The sequence below is a fragment of the Paramisgurnus dabryanus genome, chromosome 13, assembly GCF_030506205.2.
Source record: "Paramisgurnus dabryanus chromosome 13, PD_genome_1.1, whole genome shotgun sequence".
NCBI classification, from domain to species: domain Eukaryota; kingdom Metazoa; phylum Chordata; class Actinopteri; order Cypriniformes; family Cobitidae; genus Paramisgurnus; species Paramisgurnus dabryanus.
The window spans coordinates 803,447-828,147 of NC_133349.1; the positions used below are offsets into that span (position 1 = coordinate 803,447).

General features: G+C 42.2%; 1 protein-coding gene across 5 annotated transcripts in view; it reads left to right on the forward strand.

Annotated features, from left to right (window-relative positions):
* kif13a (kinesin family member 13A) overlaps positions 1–24,701 on the forward strand; it is a 97,673-nt gene that overhangs the window by 57,191 nt on the left and 15,781 nt on the right. For all 5 annotated transcript variants that reach the window (XM_065270524.2, XM_065270527.2, XM_065270526.2 and 2 more), the window contains exons 7-18: positions 15,593–15,680; positions 15,892–16,026; positions 16,110–16,222; positions 16,368–16,479; positions 18,074–18,286; positions 18,404–18,514; positions 20,203–20,337; positions 22,057–22,187; positions 22,960–23,046; positions 23,129–23,298; positions 23,749–23,968; positions 24,244–24,406. In XM_065270524.2, coding sequence (XP_065126596.1) covers positions 15,593–15,680; positions 15,892–16,026; positions 16,110–16,222; positions 16,368–16,479; positions 18,074–18,286; positions 18,404–18,514; positions 20,203–20,337; positions 22,057–22,187; positions 22,960–23,046; positions 23,129–23,298; positions 23,749–23,968; positions 24,244–24,406 — 1,678 coding nt within the window. The remainder of the gene's footprint in view (positions 1–15,592; positions 15,681–15,891; positions 16,027–16,109; positions 16,223–16,367; positions 16,480–18,073; positions 18,287–18,403; positions 18,515–20,202; positions 20,338–22,056; positions 22,188–22,959; positions 23,047–23,128; positions 23,299–23,748; positions 23,969–24,243; positions 24,407–24,701) is intronic.

Here is a 24,701-nt window from a genome sequence, read left to right on the forward strand (position 1 = left end):
AGGGTACTGTATTTGGTTGCTAGGGAAAAAATTGGCATCCCATAATGATTACACTCAGAGTCACGAGTCAAACGGTCCAACCCCCGTGTCTCTACGATGTTCTGATGCGGAGATATAAGGCTTTGTTTACTCTGTTGCTAGGGTACTATATTTGGTTGCTAGGGAAAAAATTGGCATCCCATAATGATTACACTCTGAGTCACGAGTCAAACGGTCCAACCCCCATGTCTCTACGATGTTCTGATGCGGAGATATAAGGCTTTGTTTACTCTGTTGCTAGGGTACTGTATTTGGTTGCTAGGGAAAAAATTGGCATCCCATAATGATTACACTCTGAGTCACGAGTCAAACGGTCCAACCCCCATGTCTCTACGATGTTCTGATGCGGAGATATAAGGCTTTGTTTACTCTGTTGCTAGGGTACTGTATTTGGTTGCTAGGGAAAAAATTGGCATCCCATAATGATTACACTCTGAGTCACGAGTCAAACGGTCCAACCCCCATGTCTCTACGATGTTCTGATGCAGAGATATAAGGCTTTGTTTACTCTGTTGCTAGGGAACTGTATTTGGTTGCTAGAGAAAAAATTGGCATCCCATAATGATCACACTCTGAGTCACGAGTCAAACGGTCCAACCCCCATGTCTCTACGATGTTCTGATGCGGAGATATAAGGCTTTGTTTACTCTGTTGCTAGGGTACTGTATTTGGTTGCTAGGGAAAAAATTGGCATCCCATAATGATTACACTCAGAGTCACGAGTCAAACGGTCCAACCCCCGTGTCTCTACGATGTTCTGATGCGGAGATATAAGGCTTTGTTTACTCTGTTGCTAGGGTACTATATTTGGTTGCTAGGGAAAAAATTGGCATCCCATAATGATTACACTCTGAGTCACGAGTCAAACGGTCCAACCCCCATGTCTCTACGATGTTCTGATGCGGAGATATAAGGCTTTGTTTACTCTGTTGCTAGGGTACTGTATTTGGTTGCTAGGAAAAAAATTGGCATCCCATAATGATTACACTCTGAGTCACGAGTCAAACGGTCCAACCCCCATGTCTCTACGATGTTCTGATGCGGAGATATAAGGCTTTGTTTACTCTGTTGCTAGGGTACTGTATTTGGTTGCTAGGGAAAAAATTGGCATCCCATAATGATTACACTCTGAGTCACGAGTCAAACGGTCCAACCCCCGTGTCTCTACGATGTTCGGATGCTGAGATATAACTGTTTGAATTTTATGTTGCTAGGGTGCTGAAAAGTGGTTGCTAGGGGCGTGGCTTAGTAAGTCTTTAAGGATCCTGAGAAACTGATTGGATGCCTGAGTAAAATGAGCCCACCCCCATGTCTCTATGACACTCAGGTGCAAAGATATCCATCTGGGCATTTTATAATGGCAGTCTATGGGAGATGTTGCTAGGGTGGCCAAAATTGTTGCTAGGGGCGTGGCTTAATAGCTCTGAGATGATCCTGAGAGACTGATTGGATGCCGGAGTGAAATGAGCCCACCCACTTGTCTGTAGGACATTGTAAAGCGAAGATATCCCAGCTGGAACTTTTTTATTTCCTTATATGGGCATGTTTCCTGCCCCATTATAAGTCAATGGGAATTTTTGGGTGCCTCTTACACCCCAGGGGTACAACTTACACCCCATTGTGATCCATGTTCTTACAGAGCCTACCACCCTCTTCAAATGTTGTAACCCACATGTTTCTATAAAATCCTCTAGCGGAGCTATGACCTGTCAAAGTTGGGCGCAATGTTAAGTCAATGGGATTTTTCGGGTGGTTTTTTGCCCCCCTTTCAGAAATCCTGCACCCAATCCCTTATAAAAGTCATAGCACACCTCTCCTCAATAATCCGGTCGATTTGAGCCCTCTTTCGTGGGACTACGTTAAACCGTGCGGGACGAGTTACGCGCCGAAAAAGTGTCCAGAAAAAGAAGAATAATAATTATAAATAATAAGTATGAGCAATAGTAATAGTGATGCCTTGCATAAATGCAAGCACCACTAATAACTAGATAGGTACATTTCCTGAAGAAAATGTGAAGTGGTGCTTGCCGTGGCAAATTTCGGGGGACAATATATGATTATACTCCAAGCCAAAAGTAAAACAATTCAACCCACATGTCTCTACGATATTCTGATGCAAAGATATAAGGCTTTGTTTATTCGGTTGCTAGGGTACTGTATTTGGTTGCTAGGGAGAAAATTGGCATCCACTAGTGATTACACTCCGAGTCACGAGTCAAACGGTCAAACCCCCGTGTCTCTACGATGTTCTGATGCGGAGATACAAGGCTTTGTTTACTCTGTTGCTAGGGTACTGTATTTGGTTGCTAGGGGCGTGGCTTGGGAGTGGCCAATGATGTGCCCAGTGATTACACTCCGAGTCACCAGTAAAACGGTCCAACCCCCGTGTCTCTACGATGTTCTGATGCGGAGATATAAGGCTTTGTTTACTCTGTTGCTAGGGTACTGTATTTGGTTGCTAGGGAAAAAAATTGCATCCACTAGTGATTACCCTCCGAGTCATGAGTCAAACGGTCCAACCCCCGTGTCTCTACGATGTTCTGATGCGGAGATATAAGGCTTTGTTTACTCTGTTGCTAGGGTACTGTATTTGGTTGCTAGGGAAAAAAATGGCATCCACTAGTGATTACCCTCCGAGTCACGAGTCAAACGGTCCAAACCCCATGTCTCTACGATGTTCTGATGCGGAGATATAAGGCTTTGTTTACTCTGTTGCTAGGGTACTGTATTTGGTTGCTAGGGAAAAAAATGGCATCCACTAGTGATTACCCTCCGAGTCATGAGTCAAACGGTCCAACCCCCATGTCTCTACGATGTTCTGATGTGGAGATATAAGGCTTTGTTTACTCTGTTGCTAGGGTACTGTATTTGGTTGCTAGGGGCGTGGCTTGGGAGTGGCCAATGATGTGCCCAGTGATTACACTCCGAGTCACAAGTAAAACGGTCCAACCCCCGTGTCTCTACGATGTTCTGATTCGGAAATATAAGGCTTTGTTTACTCTGTTGCTAGGGTACTGTATTTGGTTGCTAGGGAAAAAATGGCATCCACTAGTGATTACCCTCCGAGTCATGAGTCATACGGTCCAACCCCCATGTCTCTACGATGTTCTGATGTGGAGATATAAGGCTTTGTTTACTCTGTTGCTAGGGTACTGTATTTGGTTGCTAGGGGCGTGGCTTGGGAGTGGCCAATGATGTGCCCAGTGATTACACTCCGAGTCACAAGTAAAACGGTCCAACCCCCGTGTCTCTACGATGTTCTGATGCGGAGATATAAGGCTTTGTTTACTCTGTTGCTAGGGTACTGTATTTGGTTGCTAGGGGCGTGGCTTGGGAGTGGCCAATTATGTGCCCAGTGATTACACTCCGAGTCACAAGTAAAACGGTCCAACCCCCGTGTCTCTACGATGTTCTGATGTGGAGATATAAGGCTTTGTTTACTCTGTTGCTAGGGTACTGTATTTGGTTGCTAGGGGCGTGGCTTGGGAGTGGCCAATGATGTGCCCAGTGATTACACTCCGAGTCACAAGTAAAACGGTCCAAACCCCGTGTCTCTACGATGTTCTGATGCGGAGATATAAGGCTTTGTTTATTCGGTTGCTAGGGTGCTCACATTTGGTTGCTAGGGGCGTGTCTTGGGAGTGGCCAATGATGTGCCCAGTGATTACACTCCGAGTCACAAGTAAAACGGTCCAACCCCCGTGTCTCTACGATGTTCTGATTCGGAAATATAAGGCTTTGTTTACTCTGTTGCTAGGGTACTGTATTTGGTTGCTAGGGAAAAAATGGCATCCACTAGTGATTACCCTCCGAGTCATGAGTCATACGGTCCAACCCCCATGTCTCTACGATGTTCTGATGTGGAGATATAAGGCTTTGTTTACTCTGTTGCTAGGGTACTGTATTTGGTTGCTAGGGGCGTGGCTTGGGAGTGGCCAATGATGTGCCCAGTGATTACACTCCGAGTCACAAGTAAAACGGTCCAACCCCCGTGTCTCTACGATGTTCTGATGCGGAGATATAAGGCTTTGTTTACTCTGTTGCTAGGGTACTGTATTTGGTTGCTAGGGGCGTGGCTTGGGAGTGGCCAATTATGTGCCCAGTGATTACACTCCGAGTCACAAGTAAAACGGTCCAACCCCCGTGTCTCTACGATGTTCTGATGTGGAGATATAAGGCTTTGTTTACTCTGTTGCTAGGGTACTGTATTTGGTTGCTAGGGGCGTGGCTTGGGAGTGGCCAATGATGTGCCCAGTGATTACACTCCGAGTCACAAGTAAAACGGTCCAACCCCCGTGTCTCTACGATGTTCTGATGCCGAGATATAACTGTTTGTATTTTATGTTGCTAGGGTGCTCAAAAGTGGTTGCTAGGGGCGTGGCTTAGTAAGTCTGTAAGGATCCTGAGAGACTGATTGGATGCCTGAGTAAAATGAGCCCACCCCCATGTCTCTATGACACTGTGGTGCAAAGATATCCATCCGGGCATTTTATAATGGCAGTCTATGGTATAGGTTGCTAGGGTGACCAAAATGGTTGCTATGGTAACCTTACACCCCATTGTGGGGGACATCCTGACAGAGTCTAGCACCCTCTTCAAATTTAGTAACCAACATGTTTCTATGAAATCCTCGCTCGGACCTATGACCCGTCAAAATTTTTGCAATGGTAAGTCTATGGGATTTTGCCCCATTGACTTTTCATTGGGGCACTTTTGGGCACCTCTTACACCCCAGGGGTACAACTTACACCCCATTGTGATCCATGTTCTTACAGAGCCTACCACCCTCTTCAAATGTTGTAACCCACATGTTTCTACAAAATCCTCGAGCGGAGCTATGACTCGTCAAAGTTGGGCGCAATGTTAAGTCAATGGGATTTTTTGGGTGGTTTTTCGCCCCCCTTTCGGAAATCCTGCACCCGATCGCTTATAAAAGTCATAGCACACCTCTCCTCAATAAGCCGGTCGATTTGAGCCCTAATTTATGGGTCTACGACAAACCGTGTGGGACGAGTTACGCGCCGAAAAAGTGTGCAGACATAAGAATAATAAGATATAATAATAATAACTAGATAGGTACATTTCCTGAAGAAAATGTGAAGTGGTGCTTGCTGTGGCAAAATTCTGGGGACCATATATGATTATACTCCAAGCCAAAAGTAAAACGATCCAACTCTCGTGTCTCTACGATGTTCTGATGCGGCGATATAAGGCTTTGTTTATGCGGTTGCTAGGGTACTGTATTTGGTTGCTAGGGGAAAAATGGGCATCCACTAGTGATTACACTCCGAGTCACGAGTCAAACGGTCCAAACCCCGTGTCTCTACGATGTTCTGATGCGGAGATATAAGGCTTTGTTTACTCTGTTGCTAGGGTACTGTATTTGGTTGCTAGGGAAAAAAATGGCATCCACTAGTGATTACCCTCCGAGTCACGAGTCAAACGGTCCAACCCCCATGTCTCTACGATGTTCTGATGCGGAGATATAAGGCTTTGTTTACTCTGTTGCTAGGGTACTGTATTTGGTTGCTAGGGAAAAAATTGCATCCACTAGTGATTACCCTCCGAGTCATGAGTCAAACGGTCCAACCCCCGTGTCTCTACGATGTTCTGATGCGGAGATATAAGGCTTTGTTTACTCTGTTGCTAGGGTACTGTATTTGGTTGCTAGGGAAAAAAATGGCATCCACTAGTGATTACCCTCCGAGTCACGAGTCAAACGGTTCAAACCCCATGTCTCTACGATGTTCTGATGCGGAGATATAAGGCTTTGTTTACTCTGTTGCTAGGGTACTGTATTTGGTTGCTAGGGAAAAAAATGGCATCCACTAGTGATTACCCTCCGAGTCATGAGTCAAACGGTCCAACCCCCATGTCTCTACGATGTTCTGATGTGGAGATATAAGGCTTTGTTTACTCTGTTGCTAGGGTACTGTATTTGGTTGCTAGGGGCGTGGCTTGGGAGTGGCCAATGATGTGCCCAGTGATTACACTCCGAGTCACAAGTAAAACGGTCCAACCCCCGTGTCTCTACGATGTTCTGATGCGGAGATATAAGGCTTTGTTTACTCTGTTGCTAGGGTACTGTATTTGGTTGCTAGGGGCGTGGCTTGGGAGTGGCCAATTATGTGCCCAGTGATTACACTCCGAGTCACAAGTAAAACGGTCCAACCCCCGTGTCTCTACGATGTTCTGATGCGGAGATATAAGGCTTTGTTTACTCTGTTGCTAGGGTACTGTATTTGGTTGCTAGGGGCGTGGCTTGGGAGTGGCCAATGATGTGCCCAGTGATTACACTCCGAGTCACAAGTAAAATGGTCCAAACCCCGTGTCTCTACGATGTTCTGATGCGGAGATATAAGGCTTTGTTTATTCGGTTGCTAGGGTGCTCAAATTTGGTTGCTAGGGGCGTGGCTTGGGAGTGGCCAATGATGTGCCCAATTGTTACACCCCTAGTCACAAGTAAAACGGTCCAACCCCCGTGTCTCTACGATGTTCTGATGCCGAGATATAACTGTTTGTATTTTATGTTGCTAGGGTGCTCAAAAGCGGTTGCTAGGGGCGTGGCTTAGTAAGTCTGTAAGGATCCTGAGAGACTGATTGGATGCCTGAGTAAAATGAGCCCACCCCCATGTCTCTATGACACTGTGGTGCAAAGATATCCATCCAGGCATTTTATAATGGCAGTCTATGGTATAGGTTGCTAGGGTGCCCAAAATGGTTGCTATGGTAACCTTACACCCCATTGTGGGGGACGTCCTGACAGAGTCTAGCACCCTCTTCAAATTTAGTAACCCACATGTTTCTATGAAATCCTGGTTCGGACCTATGACCCGTCAAAATTTTTGCAATGGTAAGTCTATGGGATTTTGCCCCATTGACTTTTCATTGGGGCACTTTTGGGCACCTCTTACACCCCAGGGGTACAACTTACACCCCATTGTGATCCATGTTCTTACAGAGCCTTCCACCCTCTTCAAATGTTGTAACCCACATGTTTCTACAAAATCCTCGAGCGGAGCTATGACTCGTCAAAGTTGGGCGCAATGTTAAGTCAATGGGATTTTTTGGGTGGTTTTTCGCCCCCCTTTCGGAAATCCTGCACCCGATCGCTTATAAAAGTCATAGCACACCTCTCCTCAATAAGCCAGTCGATTTGAGCCCTAATTTATGGGTCTACGACAAAGCGTGCGGGACGAGTTACGCGCCGAAAAAGTGTCCAGAAAAAGAATAATAATAATAATAATAACTAGATAGGTACATTTCCTGAAGAAAATGTGAGTGGTGCTTGCCGTGGCAAAATTCTGGGGACCATATATGATTATACTCCAAGCCAAAAGTTAAACGATCCAACTCCCGTGTCTGTACGATGTTCTGATGTGGAGATATAAGGCTGTGTTTATCCGGTTGCTAGGGTACTGTATTTGGTTGCTAGGGAAAAATTTGGCATCCCATAATGATTACACTCTGAGTCACGAGTCATACGGTCCAACCCCCGTGTCTCAACGATGTTCTGGTGCAGAGATATAAGGCTTTGTTTATTCGGTTGCTAGGGTACTGTATTTGGTTGCTAGGGAAAATTTTGACATCCCATAATGATTACACTCTGAGTCACGAGTCAAACGGTCCAACCCCCGTGTCTCTACGATGTTCTGATGCGGAGATATAAGGCTTTGTTTACCCTGTTGCTAGGGTACTGTATTTGGTTGCTAGGGAAAAAATTGGCATCCCATAATGATTACACTCTGAGTCACGAGTCAAACGGTCCAACCCCCATGTCTCTACGATGTTCTGATGCTGAGATATAAGGCTTTGTTTACTCTGTTGCTAGGGTACTATATTTGGTTGCTAGGGAAAAAATTGGCATCCCATAATGATTACAATCTGAGTAACGAGTCAAACGGTCCAACCCCCGTGTCTCTACGATGTTCTGATGCTGAGATATAAGGCTTTGTTTACTCTGTTGCTAGGGTACTATATTTGGTTGCTAGGGAAAAAATTGGCATCCCATAATGATTACACTCTGAGTCACGAGTCAAACGGTCCAACCCCCATGTCTCTACGATGTTCTGATGCGGAGATATAAGGCTTTGTTTACTCTGTTGCTAGGGTACTGTATTTGGTTGCTAGGGAAAAATTGGCATCCCATAATGATTACACTCCGAGTCACGAGTCAAACGGTCCAACCCCCATGTCTCTACGATGTTCTGATGCGGAGATATAAGGCTTTGTTTACTCTGTTGCTAGGGTACTGTATTTGGTTGCTAGGGAAAAAAATGGCATCCACTAGTGATTACCCTCCGAGTCACGAGTCAAACGGTCCAAACCCCGTGTCTCTACGATGTTCTGATGCGGAGATATAAGGCTTTGTTTACTCTGTTGCTAGGGTACTGTATTTGGTTGCTAGGGAAAAAAATGGCATCCACTAGTGATTACCCTCCGAGTCACGAGTCAAACGGTCCAACCCCCGTGTCTCTACGATGTTCTGATGCGGAGATATAAGGCTTTGTTTACTCTGTTGCTAGGGTACTGTATTTGGTTGCTAGGGAAAAAAATTGCATCCACTAGTGATTACCCTCCGAGTCATGAGTCAAACGGTCCAACCCCCGTGTCTCTACGATGTTCTGATGTGGAGATATAAGGCTTTGTTTACTCTGTTGCTAAGGTACTGTATTTGGTTGCTAGGGGCGTGGCTTGGGAGTGGCCAATGATGTGCCCAGTGATTACACTCCGAGTCACAAGTAAAACGGTCCAACCCCCGTGTCTCTACGATGTTCTGATGCAGAGATATAAGGCTTTGTTTACTCTGTTGCTAGGGTACTGTATTTGGTTGCTAGGGGCGTGGCTTGGGAGTGGCCAATTATGTGCCCAGTGATTACACTCCGAGTCACAAGTAAAACGGTCCAAACCCCGTGTCTCTACGATGTTCTGATGCGGAGATATAAGGCTTTGTTTATTCGGTTGCTAGGGTGCTCAAATTTGGTTGCTAGGGGCGTGGCTTGGGAGTGGCCAATGATGTGCCCAATTGTTACACCCCTAGTCACAAGTAAAACGGTCCAACCCCCGTGTCTCTACGATGTTCTGATGCCGAGATATAACTGTTTGTATTTTATGTTGCTAGGGTGCTCAAAAGTGGTTGCTAGGGGCGTGGCTTAGTAAGTCTGTAAGGATCCTGAGAGACTGATTGGATGCCTGAGTAAAATGAGCCCACCCCCATGTCTCTATGACACTGTGGTGCAAAGATATCCATCCGGGCATTTTATAATGGCAGTCTATGGTATAGGTTGCCCAAAATGGTTGCTATGGTAACCTTACACCCCATTGTGGGGGACGTCCTGACAGAGTCTAGCACCCTCTTCAAATTTAGTAACCCACATGTTTCTATGAAATCCTGGCTCGGACCTATGACCCGTCAAAATTTTTGCAATGTAAGTCTATGGGATTTTGCCCCATTGACTTTTCATTGGGGCACTTTTGGGCACCTCTTACACCCCAGGGGTACAACTTACACCCCATTGTGATCCATGTTCTTACAGAGCCTACCACCCTCTTCAAATGTTGTAACCCACATGTTTCTACAAAATCCTCGAGCGGAGCTATGACTCGTCAAAGTTGGGCGCAATGTTAAGTCAATGGGATTTTTTGGGTGGTTTTTCGCCCCCCTTTCGGAAATCCTGCACCCGATCGCTTATAAAAGTCATAGCACACCTCTCCTCAATAAGCCGGTCGATTTGAGCCCTAATTTATGGGTCTACGACAAAGCGTGCGGGACGAGTTACGCGCCGAAAAAGTGTCCAGAAAAAGAAGAATAATAAAGATAGGTACATTTCCTGAAGAAAATGTGAAGTGGTGCTTGCCGTGGCAAATTTCGGGGGACAATATATGATTATACTCCAAGCCAAAAGTAAAACAATTCAACCCACATGTCTCTACGATATTCTTATGCGAAGATATAAGGCTTTGTTTATTCGGTTGCTAGGGTACTGTATTTGGTTGCTAGGGAGAAAATTGGCACCCACTAGTGATTACCCTCCGAGTCACGAGTCAAACGGTCCAACCCCCGTGTCTCTACGATGTTCTGATGCGGAGATATAAGGCTTTGTTTACTCTGTTGCTAGGGTACTGTATTTGGTTGCTAGGGAAAAAATTGGCATCCACTAGTGATTACCCTCCGAGTCACGAGTCAAACGGTCCAAACCCCATGTCTCTACGATGTTCTGATGCAGAGATATAAGGCTTTGTTTACTCTGTTGCTAGGGTACTGTATTTGGTTGCTAGGGAAAAAAATGGCATCCACTAGTGATTACCCTCCGAGTCACGAGTCAAACGGTCCAAACCCCGTGTCTCTACGATGTTCTGATGCTGAGATATAAGGCTTTGTTTACTCTGTTGCTAGGGTACTGTATTCGGTTGCTAGGGAAAAAAATGGCATCCACTTGTGATTACCCTCCGAGTCACGAGTCAAACGGTCCAACCCCCGTGTCTCTACGATGTTCTGATACGGAGATATAAGGCTTTGTGTACTCTGTTGCTAGGGTACTGTATTTGGTTGCTAGGGAAAAAAATTGCATCCACTAGTGATTACCCTCCGAGTCATGAGTCAAACGGTCCAACCCCCGTGTCTCTACGATGTTCTGATGCGGAGATATGAGGCTTTGTTTACTCTGTTGCTAGGGTACTGTATTTGGTTGCTAGGGAAAAAAATGGCATCCACTAGTGATTACCCTTTAAGTCACGAGTCAAACGGTCCAAACCCCATGTCTCTACGATGTTCTGATGCGGAGATATAAGGCTTTGTTTACTCTGTTGCTAGGGTACTGTATTTGGTTGCTAGGGAAAAAAATGGCATCCACTAGTGATTACCCTCCGAGTCATGAATCAAACGGTCCAACCCCCATGTCTCTACGATGTTCTGATGTGGAGATATAAGGCTTTGTTTACTCTGTTGCTAGGGTACTGTATTTGGTTGCTAGGGGCGTGGCTTGGGAGTTGCCAATGATGTGCCCAGTGATTACACTCCGAGTCACAAGTAAAACGGTCCAACCCCCGTGTCTCTACGATGTTCTGATGTGGAGATATAAGGCTTTGTTTACTCTGTTGCTAGGGTACTGTATTTGGTTGCTAGGGGCGTGGCTTGGGAGTGGCCAATTATGTGCCCAGTGATTACACTCCGAGTCACAAGTAAAACGGTCCAACCCCCGTGTCTCTACGATGTTCTGATGCGGAGATATAAGGCTTTGTTTACGCTGTTGCTAGGGTACTGTATTTGGTTGCTAGGGGCGTGGCTTGGGAGTGGCCAATGATGTGCCCAGTGATTACACTCCGAGTCACAAGTAAAACGGTCCAAACCCCGTGTCTCTACGATGTTCTGATGCGGAGATATAAGGCTTTGTTTATTCGGTTGCTAGGGTGCTCAAATTTGGTTGCTAGGGGCGTGGCTTGGGAGTGGCCAATGATGTGCCCAATTGTTACACCCCTAGTCACAAGTAAAACGGTCCAACCCCCGTGTCTCTACGATGTTCTGATGCCGAGATATAACTGTTTGTATTTTATGTTGCTAGGGTGCTCAAAAGTGGTTGCTAGGGGCGTGGCTTAGTAAGTCTGTAAGGATCCTGAGAGACTGATTGGATGCCTGAGTAAAATGAGCCCACCCCCATGTCTCTATGACACTGTGGTGCAAAGATATCCATCCAGGCATTTTATAATGGCAGTCTATGGTATAGGTTGCTAGGGTGCCCAAAATGGTTGCTATGGTAACCTTACACCCCATTGTGGGGGACGTCCTGACAGAGTCTAGCACCCTCTTCAAATGTAGTAACCCACATGTTTCTATGAAATCCTGGCTCGGACCTATGACCCGTCAAAATTTTTGCAATGGTAAGTCTATGGGATTTTGCCCCATTGACTTTTCATTGGGGCACTTTTGGGCACCTCTTACACCCCAGGGGTACAACTTACACCCCATTGTGATCCATGTTCTTAAAGAGCCTACCACCCTCTTCAAATGTTATAACCCACATGTTTCTACAAAATCCTCGAGCGGAGCTATGACTCGTCAAAGTTGGGCGCAATGTTAAGTCAATGGGATTTTTTGGGTGGTTTTTCGCCCCCCTTTCGGAAATCCTGCACCCGATCGCTTATAAAAGTCATAGCAGTCCTCTCCTCAATAAGCCGGTCGATTTGAGCCCTAATTTATGGGTCTACGACAAAGCGTGCGGGACGAGTTACGCGCCAAAAAAGTGTCCAGAAAAAGAAGAATAATAATAATAATAAGTATGCAAGATAGTAATAGTGATGCTTTGCATAAATGCAAGCACCACTAATAATAATAAGTATGCAAGATAGTAATAGTGATGCTTTGCATAAATGCAAGCACCACTAATAAGTATGAGCAATAATAATAGTGATGCCTTGCATAAATGCAAGCACCACTAATAATAATAAAAAGCCCAGTAAGAACAGTACAGCGCATTTTCAATGCACTGTAAATATATATATATATATGTATTGCTATATATATATATTATACCTATGGAAATAAATATTATTTTATGTTGTTATTGCTAATATAATTTGTTGTTTTAATAATAAATAAGACGACGTTTCCGATGCTTTGCGGGGGTGGGGGGGTTGTGCTTTTGGGCTTTGGGGGTTACTGTTGTGCGGTTAACCGCATAACCGCATGATTTGTTTTATGCTTCACCGCGGTGAGAAAATATCCTAACCGTCACAGCCCTAGATGTGACTACAGAAGAGTCAAGTTTTAAATAGGAAAAATATCCAAACTATTTGATTATTTTTAGATAATCAGATTCAATGGATTATGCTAAGCTATGCTAAAAGTGCTAGCACCAGACCCGGAGGTCAGCTGAATGGATTCCAAAACGGTAAAAATCTAATATTTAACTCTAGGGGAGCTGGAAAATGAGCATATTTTCAAAAAAGTGGAATGTCTCTTTAAAACAAATGAAATATCTTCCAATGGAGTAAGAAACATAAACGAATGAAACTGAATTAAATAAACTTGATTCAAATTCATTTCTCTTACTCCTCTTGCATATATTTGTTTTAAGCGTACACTTGAGCACTTGATTTACATGTTTTTCCCAGAAAAAAAGACTTAATATCATTTGTCGAATCAAGTTAATGTATCAGGGTTCCCACAGGTGTTTGAAATCCTTGAAAGTTTGTGAATCTGGGGAAAAACATTCAAGGCCCTGGGAAGTTTTTGAAAATATACATACATAGATACAGGTCATTAGGGCTGTCACTTTTTATTCGATATTCGAATATTCATTCGAACATGACGTGAAATATCCGTATTCGAACTTTAAATAAACCATCTGGTTTTTAAAATGACATGTTTAGCGCATTTTTCACAGAAACACCTCGTAATGGGAAGGAGGCTGAGAGTGAGACGGACGGCAACTGTGCGCAAGAGAGGGAATCAAATTGGACCAACATGAGCCTAATGTGCATGTCAAGATAGAATTATAGTTTGTATATAAAATGACATATTTAACACTGCTATAAGTGTTAAACATTATAGCAGAATAAAAAACTTGTGTTAATATGTTCGCATTATGAAATTAGCATGTATGAAGATCATTATTTTTACAACGCAATGTAAACTTTATATTAAACAACAACAGCATTTGTCTTGTAAACTGATTTGAAATGATCATGTGCTTACTGTCGCGCATCACATAGATGACAGAGTCAAGTGAGATCTACTTAACTCAGCTGTAAGTTTTATTTAATCTCAAATATCAAATGGTTTGTGCTCTCTATCTTTAAAAACGGTCAAGCAAACAGCACGCGCAGAGATAATGCACTTGTCAATGACGGCTCACAAACGCGCGGGATAGGCTGTGTATGTGTGCTTGTTGTCAATGAGATTTCTTCTCACAAACAGGCTCAAGCGCGGGATGTGTGCGCTTGTCAATGACGGGCATTAAATCTGCGGAGTTTTACGCCGAAATCTGCGGGCGCGGATTTCGTTTGGGCTTGGCTATATGCCTTACTCCTGCTGCTGTTTAAGTTGTCACCTGTTCTGAGACGTTATTACTCATAAGTTGATAACCTGCTGCTTCAAACATTAAGAAAAAAAAGTAATGCAGACAGCCCTGTTTATGACTGTCACTGTTAATAAATTGAATCTCCATTACGTTTTTTTTTTTTTTGATGCGCGCGGGGACACCTAGATATTCGAATATATTCGGATACATTTCGTGATATTTGATATCCGTTCGAATGAGATTTTTCTCAAAAGTGACAGCCCTACAGGTCATTGAAAGTGCTTGAATCTATATAATGCAAGAAGTTTTCTGGAAAAAATCCATATTATTCCCTGTGTAGTGTAGGATAATATCATAAAAATTCTAGACTTTTTAATCACACGTGCTAAACTGTTTGCTTTAAATGCTTATATCTTCTGTATGTGAATGTTGATTCATACCAAAATGCTTTTTTGCATAGTTGTGTTTGACACATGAAAACGTCTCGGGTTACATATGTAACTGTTGTTCCCTGAGAAGGGAACGAGACGCTGCGTCTCTCTTGCCATACTTCCTGTGTCCCTGTAACTTTGGCAATATTTCAGATAGCGATATACTTCCTGGCTCCCGCGTCACCCTGTCTTTGTCGTTAAGCCTCACCATTGGTTGAATTTTATATACACATTTAGACGCACTTACCCCTGGAGGCGTCCCCAAAGTGTCACCGCAGTGATGCAGCACGAGTTCCCTCGAAAGGGAACTGGAACAATGTATCTTAAAAGGTAACACGATGTAACCTTGCTCTCACTTGAAATGTGTCCCCACATTTAGTCCTTGAATTTGAGGGTATTGGACCTGGAAAGGCCTTGAAAGGTCCTTATATTTGAAGTAAACTAAGGTGTGAGAACCCTGTGTATCTCGATTTCAGAATTTTATAGAATTTTAAGAAATTTATGCTGGAAATTAAAACAAAAAACTGTAAAGCATAGATTTGTTTCTCTGTTAATGTTGTCAGGGTTTTTGTGAAATCTGGAGATCATGTATCTCTCTTTCTCTTTGGTATAAACCTCCTGATATCCTGCATCAGTTTGTATCATCTCAATATCTGCAGGCTTAACAGATTCATCTGGTCTGTGGAGAGCAGCCAGCTGCAGGCGCAGACGCAGACACAAAGAGCTCGTCTGCACCCTCTAGTGATGAAAGTGTTCAGACTCGGCTTTATTGATCTCAGATCTGCTGCTCTTTCAGTTTTTTTTTCTTAAACATTTACATTTTTGTTTATATAAATGTTTACATTTGTGATGTTGTAAAATCCATGAAGCCCACACCCACCAAGCTACATTATGTTGTGTTTTTTCACACAGTTAATAAAATGAAAAACACACAACCTCGTCTTATGATGCATGTGCTGTCATTTCATAAAAATGCAAAACATGTCTCACTCTCTTCATCCCCACATACTAAAGACAACATGAGAGTAGGGACAATGTTTCGTGAATTTAAAGGACGCTGATGATGTTCAAGTAGATCTGATGGTTTCTCTTGTTTCTGTACAGGAGCAGACAGTCTCTGAAGGTACGAGAACATAAAGTCCTGGGTCCGTATGTGGACGGTCTGTCTCAGCTGGCTGTGACAAGCTTTGAGGTGAATATATGTGTGTGTGTGTTTAACCAGGAGCTTCATGTAACTGCAAAAACATCATCGGAGGAATCAGATATTTCTCTTTCATGTCTCAGGAGTTCTCACTGATCTTTATGTTAGACGTGTCGAGTCAGTTGTTGGATTGTTTGGTTTTAAGCTCATTAAAATCTCTGACATTTGATTTGATATCTAACATAATTTTCCTTCACAACAGGACATTGAATCTCTGATGTCAGAGGGAAATAAATCACGCACAGTAGCCGCTACAAACATGAACGAGGAGAGCAGTCGATCGCATGCGGTCTTCAGCGTTATCGTCACACAGACTCTCTATGATCTGCAGTCTGGGGTCAGTAGATCTTCATGGGTCTGATGATGGTTTATGATGTTGCTGATGTCATATCTTCTGTCTGTGTTTGTGATGGGATGCAGAACTCCGGTGAGAAGGTGAGTAAGATCAGTCTGGTGGATCTGGCCGGTAGTGAGCGTGTGTCAAAGACTGGAGCTGCAGGAGAAAGACTGAAGGAGGGAAGCAACATTAACAAGTAAGATCACACTTGACTCCATACTTGTGCTGGATGATGATGACGTCACGGGTATAAGTTTAGATGTAAACTACCAATGCAGATGTTAGCTGAACTGATGGTTGTATATGAACATGTGTTGTGTTGTTGTGTTGTGTCTCTTCAGGTCACTCACTACACTGGGTTGTGTCATCTCTGCTTTGGCTGATCAATCTGCAGGGAAAGCCAAGAACAAGTTTGTGCCATACCGAGACTCCGTACTGACGTGGCTGCTTAAGGTGAATGATACAAAACCAAAGAATTAAAAGCAGGGCCGTGCAGAGACCTTTGCAGGGGCAGGTGCCTTAAATATAAAAAGGGCACATTGAACATTCATTGCTGACACACATATAAATATGGATGTATGGAATTAGAAAAAGCAAAACCGAATAGAAAAGACCTTTTTAATCTAATATGTTTTTTATTTTTCTTTATTTTCCTCACAAATAGAGGGATACAAAAATATATAAAAATGTGTCCGTGTTTGTACAGTATGCAATTTAATAATAATGATTTCATATATTGCATTGTGACTATAATGGGGCGTACACAAAAAAGACAAATTCAGTTGATTTGCCCGGGTAGATTGCATACAAACCGTCAATGTCAAGATGCAAATTGTTGTGAAAACACACTTTTTGCCTCAAATTATTCAACTCGAGCGAAAAATTCACATGACACGAAGATAAATCCTGCGAGTAATCTAGAGCGAGGAACACGATACTTTGTGTTTGATGTGTACGCAGCATAAGATATTATTTAGTTAACAGGCTATTGTGGATTTTATATTTAAAATATCATTCTATTCTAATTTGTTCTAAATTCAGTCTTTTTTATTATTTGAATAATAAAAACACCAATTATGAGGATTATTCAGAGGATTATACTGCATTCATACCAAACGGTTTCTTCGCTCTAGATTACTCATGGGATTTAACTTTGTGTCATTCGCATTTTTCACTTGAGTTTAAATTTTGGACTTGTGCGAAGACGTGTTTGAGGCTATTTTTCATTTAACCTTTATTTAACCAGGAAAGTCCTGTTGAGGTTAAAAACCTCTTTTTCAAGGGATTCCTTGCCAAGAGGCAGCAAAAACACAGTCAATTACATTTATAAAAGTTATTATAATGCAAATAATTAAAAACATTTACAATTTATACAGATCATTTCAGGTTCTCTCAATCTGGCCTTAAAAACATTTAAGGAAATAAGTTCAAATAATAAGTCTTTTTGCAAAGAACTTGAGGCTAATAGCGTGTGTTTTTGAAGCAATCACGCCACCCAATTAGCATCATTCACATAGCCCTGCGAGGTTCATCTATATTCACGTCTTTTATGTAATCTACTTGCGCAAATCATTGAATCCGTAATCATCTAAAGTTCTAGTTAACGTTACCCACAGCAATGTAAACAAAAGCTCTACATGCTCTCTTCACATCTTTCTTGTTAAATAATAATAAGTAACAAGCAAACCGCTTTGCATAATGCTGCAATGCCGCCTCTAGGGTATCCTCCCTGTACTGAGCAATAGAAAGAGCATGTGAGCGAGGAATCGTCCCTGATGAGATTGTCCGGTGAAAGGTCAATAGATCATAATGTGACTCATTTTATTTACGGCTGAATTATTATTCATTCATTTTTACTTATAGTCAGATTGGGCAGGCCTTCATAAAAGGCATTTAATTACAAAAAAATGCCTTAACAAAGAGCACTTTGGCCATCCAGTGGCAAAGGGGAAGGTGCTCTGCACGTGCCTGCTAAAAAGATTTGTTGGGTTCCATCTGTGTGAGTTTTCTTCTTTATTAATAATGCCTGATGTTTGTTGTGATGCAGGACAATCTTGGTGGCAACAGTAAAACAGCTATGATAGCCACTGTCAGCCCGTCCGCCGATAACTACGAAGAGACGCTGTCTACGCTGCGATACGCCGACCGAGCAAAGAGAATCGTCAATCACGCTGTGGTCAATGAAGACCCCAATGCTCGCATCATCAGAGAACTGAGAGAAGAGGTAGAGAAACTGAAAGTCCAGCTCTCTCAGGCGGCGGTGAGTCCGATCATGTGCTGATCTTTAGACTGTTGTTCAAGCAGACCTCATGTTTAATCTTCTGTAGATGAAGGGACTCATAGTTGGTGCTGATTAGGATTCTGTTGGATTTGTCAGTCTCTTAAAGCTCCAGAGCTACAGGAGAAACTTCAGGAGTCAGAGAAACTCATTCAAGAGATGACGGTCACCTGGGAGGAGAAACTCAGGAAGACTGAGGAGATTGCACAGGTCACACACACACACAATGCTTCTTCTAGACACCAATGAGTTAGCGTGGAAATATGTGTATAAAAGAGACCCCAGTAATTTCCTCCAGAGTTTCAGAAGAGATTGCAAATCTTACATCACCAAATGTCCACATCTCTAAACTCTTAGGGCACAATGCAGTGCAATGCTCAACGCAAGTGTCTTTTGCTAGTTTCATCCTGGCGCAATGATCATTTTCACGTTTAGCACCACGTTGTTTAAATAGAAATGCATTTGCTCCCATTTTTGCGCCCATGGGCGTTCTGGTCTAAAAACAAAGTGTGTTCAGGCGCATTGTTGGCGCGCCGCTAAAATAGACTACGCCATTGACCAAATAAAACCTGCTCTAAAGTCTAAAGTCAATGGCGCAATATTGTTTTTGTTATTTTAAGAGCGCATTAGTAATATGCGCCTATAAACGAGACGACTACGCGGGTTTGCTTATCACAAACATGAATGCGCAGCAGCACAAAAAAGCTTTTAAATATGAAAGATTAAAGGAGTGAATTTCTCTTGGACATAAATTAGGACTAATAATGAGACGTTAGAAGGCGTAAAGAGCTGCTTCACCTGTAGCCTGGTAAGTAAATAAATGCTTTGCTTTACACAATTTTTTTTTTAAAGCAACACTAAAGAGTTATTGCTCTTTGCTCCCCCTACAGGTTAGAAGCGTAATTGTTCATTAGCACTGTCGTAAATACTGCAGCACAGCTGGCTCTGATTGGATTGTAGGTCTGCCGTAAAGCAAGTTTTTGTAGTTTTTACCCGAACTACAGGACCGCGACCCGACGGTTGGAAACTTCTTTAGTGCGGTTTTGGCCGATAGAGGGCTGCAAAGCGAATGTGAAAGTGCCGTTCACCCTTTTTTGAGTGGATGAACCACTGAAACTTTTTTGGAAACGTTATTTTAAGGTAAAAAAAACTCTTTGGTGTTGCTTTAATGCTACCTCATGGATTTATTGTAGGCTATATGATGACTCTGTACCTGTGCATATGATGAGATGAAAAACTAAGTAATGCTTTTAAAAAACTCATGAAACTGTCCAAGTGCTGAAATGCTTTGGCTCTCCGCACGTTTGTAAATTCTTTATCTCTTATTTGTATTTTTAGAGTACAAACCTTTTCTTGCATATTTTTTACAATGATAATGTAGGATTTCAATACATTTACAGCAATTACAATCCTGCTTATTTTACTTCCATGACTGAAAGAAAACGGCTTTTAAAGGTTTTAATCTAAAAAATAATAATTTCAATACAAATAAAAACAACACAATTTTTTAACATTAATCTTAAACTGGGGGTCATCTTCCTTCGCTTTGTTTTTCAGTTTACAAAGTCTGTCATCTAAATAGGGATTAGACATAGCGCCAGCGCAACTGGCTTTTAAAGGGGATGAGAGCTGAGACTCTCATTGGTTTATTGCACATTACGCCCAAAATACTCCCATTACTCATTACGAAAATTGGAACAACCTTTTTAGGCCGTAAACCATTTTCCCCGTCGTTAAATTAGCAAAAGTGGAATCGGACACGCCCATTTAGACGTTGCGCTGTGTGCTTTAGACAATGCGCTTAGATTGTTAAAATAGGGCCCCTAATGTATGTGGACAGTTGACATGTTTTTAGGAGACACATATGTATGTGATGTGAATGTAGTTGTTCTGTGCAGGAGCGTCAGAAGCAGTTGGAGAGTATGGGCATCTCTCTGGAATCATCAGGGATCAAAGTTGGAGAAGACAAGTGTTTCCTGGTTAACCTGAATGCTGATCCTGCTCTTAATGAACTGCTGGTTTATTATCTGAAGGTACAAACACACACACACATCTATCACATCTTTACTGCTCGAGTGTTGAGTGTTAAAGGAACACGCCGACTTTTTGGGACTTTGGCTTATTCACCGTATCCCCCAGAGTTAGATAAGTCCCTACGTACCATTTTTATCTCTGTGCGTCCCATAACTCTATATAGCCTATAGTCACCTCTACTATCAATGTAAATCTCTCAAATGACTCCTCATATGAGACTGATTCACAAGATTGAACTCGCTCAAATGATTCTTTCTGATTTGTGAATGAATCCTCCCACTGAAGTCCGAACATCTTACTTCATTCACAATCTGGATGTTGTTGGATTTGAGCCGCAGGGCTCCTGTACATCAGACAACAGCTCTTTGTTTGTCTCCTCCAGTCGGTCTGACATACTGATGTGACTTTATCATATTCATGTGAAGGAGAACAGAGCAGCAGTGGTCCATGTGATGATGTTTGTTTAACTCAACCCACACATATAAAAATAAACACACTCCTCCTCACGCTGTTATTCACTGTCAGCTGATGAAGGTTTGTGCTGAATTAAATCAGCTGTCAGTGCACAGACAATACTTCAACATTAATAATAACACATGCATGTGATCATATACGGCAGGGGTTCTCAAAGTTTACATTCAAAGGTCCAAATCTGAATTCCCATAATTTTCTCAGGTCCGGAAAAACTTTATGTAAATCATTTGTTTATATAACAAATCAACACAAATAGTTTGCGAAAAACATAAGTGTATTTTGCATTTAAAATAAAAAAAATAAAAAAATAAACACAAGAAATATGCCAAAAGTGACCAGGTGCAAAATACAGAGCAACCTATTTAGAGAAATGGCACAGTTTGTTCTCCATCATATGCATAAACCATGGCAAAAAAGTGTGGTTGGTAGGCAGAGACACTGACCACAATTAGGGGTGCACCTATAAATTGGCTGATGATGCTTGCTATGCTTCTCAATGAATTACGGTGAAATGCCGCTACATCCAAGAGCCAGGGGGCGCTCTCGGGCAGAAACTTAATATGCGCTGCAGACGAAGAACCAGACACACGGAGCTCCAGGAAATGGCTTAAGGATATATTTATATTGCTGTTCTTCAAACCGTTTCAGGTATTTTCACGATAATAAAGAATATGTATAAGATTATGTTTGACGAGTGTTGCTTTTTTAAATGCATGTTTTAAACGACTCAAACCAACAGTGATTGGTAAGGACTGATCAAAAGCCGTAGTACATGAAGTAGCTGTGCATAATATCTGGGTGTGATGGCTACAGCGTCACACAGGAAATTTTTAAATAACTCGTTTTATTTTCAGACCAGGAATACTCTTAAATCTATAAAGAAAAAAAACTAAACGAATGGTTTACAAGTTTAATAAGCATTTGTAAAATAGCAAATGCACACATTTAATCAATCACATACAAATTAATGCACTTGTAATATGAGGTGGACGCGGGTCCGGATAAAGTTGCCGTCGGGTCCGGATCCGGACCGGAGTCCGGACTTTGAGAAGCCCTGATATACGGTAATGATGCACAGTTCAGCTAAGACGGATGCCAACATGGAAACTTCATCTTCTCCATGAATGGAAGTGAATGAGATTAAAGATCCAAATACATTTCATTACATTCACATGCAGTCAGATGAAAGTGTATTATTGTATGTTAAGAGCAAAAACCCATGATGACTGTGTGCATTTCTTCAGGATCATACGCGTGTGGGTTCAGACACATCTCAGGACATTCAGCTCTTCGGTATTGGGATTCAATCTGAGCATTCAGTGCTTGAGATCTCTGCTGATGGAGACGTCACTTTAACACCAGTAGACAACGCCAGGTAAACAACACCTCCAATATAAAACATCTTGATTTTTTCTTATTTTTGGAACTGACCGTGCGTTCACACCAGACGCGAATGAAGCAAATAAATTGCGCAATTCATTCGTAGTTGGATGCTTGAATATGTTGAGTTAACTGGCTTCATTTGCACGTGTACTTTGCGTCATTCCCGCATGAAAATTCATTTGCGAATAGTTCAATTTGCCAGCTTTATAGCTCAAATTGAGTAAATAGCGTTTATTTACAACTTACCAGATTATCCAACCTTTCCAATCACTTTCTTCCAAGCAAGATCCTTTCTATTCCTGTTTCTACATGATGTGTTGTACAGCTCCAGGTGTCCACTAACAGCTTTTGCACTCCATTGTTTTTTGTATTTCTGCCTCAGCTTGCTACGTCGTTATCACGCATTACGCGCAATGTATGAATTAATTAATTCATGCTGCCTCATTTGTGCAAAACACACCACAGGAAGTCTAGCGCGTCTTTGTGTTGACTTAAGCTTTGTTTATACTCGCCGTATCTGCGCTTTAAAAATGACAAATTGCGGAGTGGGCTTCATTCGCATCTGGTGTAAACGCACCATGAGAGCTTCCTGCTAAATATTTATTTGTTGGTTGATTAGTTTCTGAAGCACTAATAAAGCAAAAAAATATGAGTTTTATTAAATTTTTTCAGACCCCCAGTTAAAGCAGAAGTCAAAATGCAGTAAAGTTTATATTGATGATTATTGACAATATCTTCACTGTGGTTTTACCGTACCGCTCCAGAACTTGTGTGAACGGCACAATGATCAACTCCAGGGTTCATCTGTGGCATGGCGATCGAATCCTGTGGGGAAACAACCACTTCTTCAGGTAACACATACAGTACACCATGAAAACTCTTATGGGTGTCATCATAAAGTAACGCTCATCAGATTTACGCTATCATTCTCAGAATCAATCTGCCCAAACGTAAGAGACGTCTGAAGGAGATGGAGAGAGATTCTCCTCGCGAGAGCTTCATAGAAGTGGATGTGGAGACGGCCAGCGAGGCTTCATCTGAGCAGGACTACAGCTATGAGTTTGCACAGATGGAGGTCATGATGAAAACTCTCGGTACCAACGGTACGAATTGTGGCAGCGACATATACACATTTGCACTATTACAGTGAATTTTGTTATATCACAGTACACATATCACACATCTATATATATATATTCAGTATTTTTCAAAGTATCAAATTGAAGCATTATTATATTGCAGTAGTGTATATCATTTAGCAAGTAACCATATTGAATTTTACTTCAATACCGTGCAGCCCTAGTGTAAACAATCTGTTCTGCATCACATCAGACATCACAGCAGTAAAACATTTACATTAAATCTGTCATTTTATTGATCAATAAGATATTAAAACATAAGAAATGAAATTCACTTGAGGAACTTGAGTGTTGTTTTGTGTTGTTTGAACCCAGGGAACACACATACTGATAAAAATATATACATTGTATAAATAAAAGCATCTGCAAAATGCACAAATGTAAATGTAATGAAAGCACTGTTCCTGTTCTCAGACCCCATGCAGAATGTAGTGCAGGTTTTGGAGAAGCAGTATCTGGAGGAGAAGCGTTTGGCTCTGGAGGAACAGCGAATGATGTACGAGCGTGAGCTGCATTCACTGCGACAGCAGCTGTCACCTGAGAAGATCACACAGCATCAGCGCAGCGGCAGCGACCGTCTGCCTCTCCATACACAATCCACACATAATCCAGTCAGACTGTGGACGGATGAGAGGTGAGACACATGATGGCGGAGCATTGCATAGCAGTGCAAAATATAAAATCTATAGCTTGTAATGCAATGTAAGTCCCTTTGGATTAAGTGGTCTGCCAAATCCATCAATGTTTATATAAATATGTAATGCAAAGTGTCTGAAATACTATTAAAGTAAGAGCAATACAGAAGCAGTTGTGTAGGTTTTGAAAGAGAGCATGGTTAAAAAAACCCTCTATACACACAGATGCATGTGTACTGTATAACAGCCAGTTTAATGTACCTCTGTGTTTTAGGGATGAACTCTTTCGTCAGAGTTTGTCTCGACTGCGCGAGCAGGTGGTGAGAGCCAACGCTTTAGTACGAGAGGCCAATTTTCTCTCAGATGAGATGAAGAAACTCACCGACTATCAGGTCACACTGCAGATACCCGCTGCCAACCTCAGTGCCAACCGCAAGGTGAGACGCAGATCTACCCGTCATGGGAACTTTAACCTCAATGTTGAAAAAAAGAGATTTGTTAACTACCCAAATGGGTGAATCTCAAGAAATCCAGAGTTAGAAGGAGTCCAGCATCAGAATTTTTAAAAAGCCCTTGAAGCCATTTTTTTGAACATTAAGGTCTGAATTTACTATACGCATTATTTTTAGAGGATTTAAAAAATATGTCCTATAGAATTATTTCATTTTTTTTAGATACCGCAACATGATATTATATTAAATATATGCATTTACAAACTCATGTTTCAGTAAT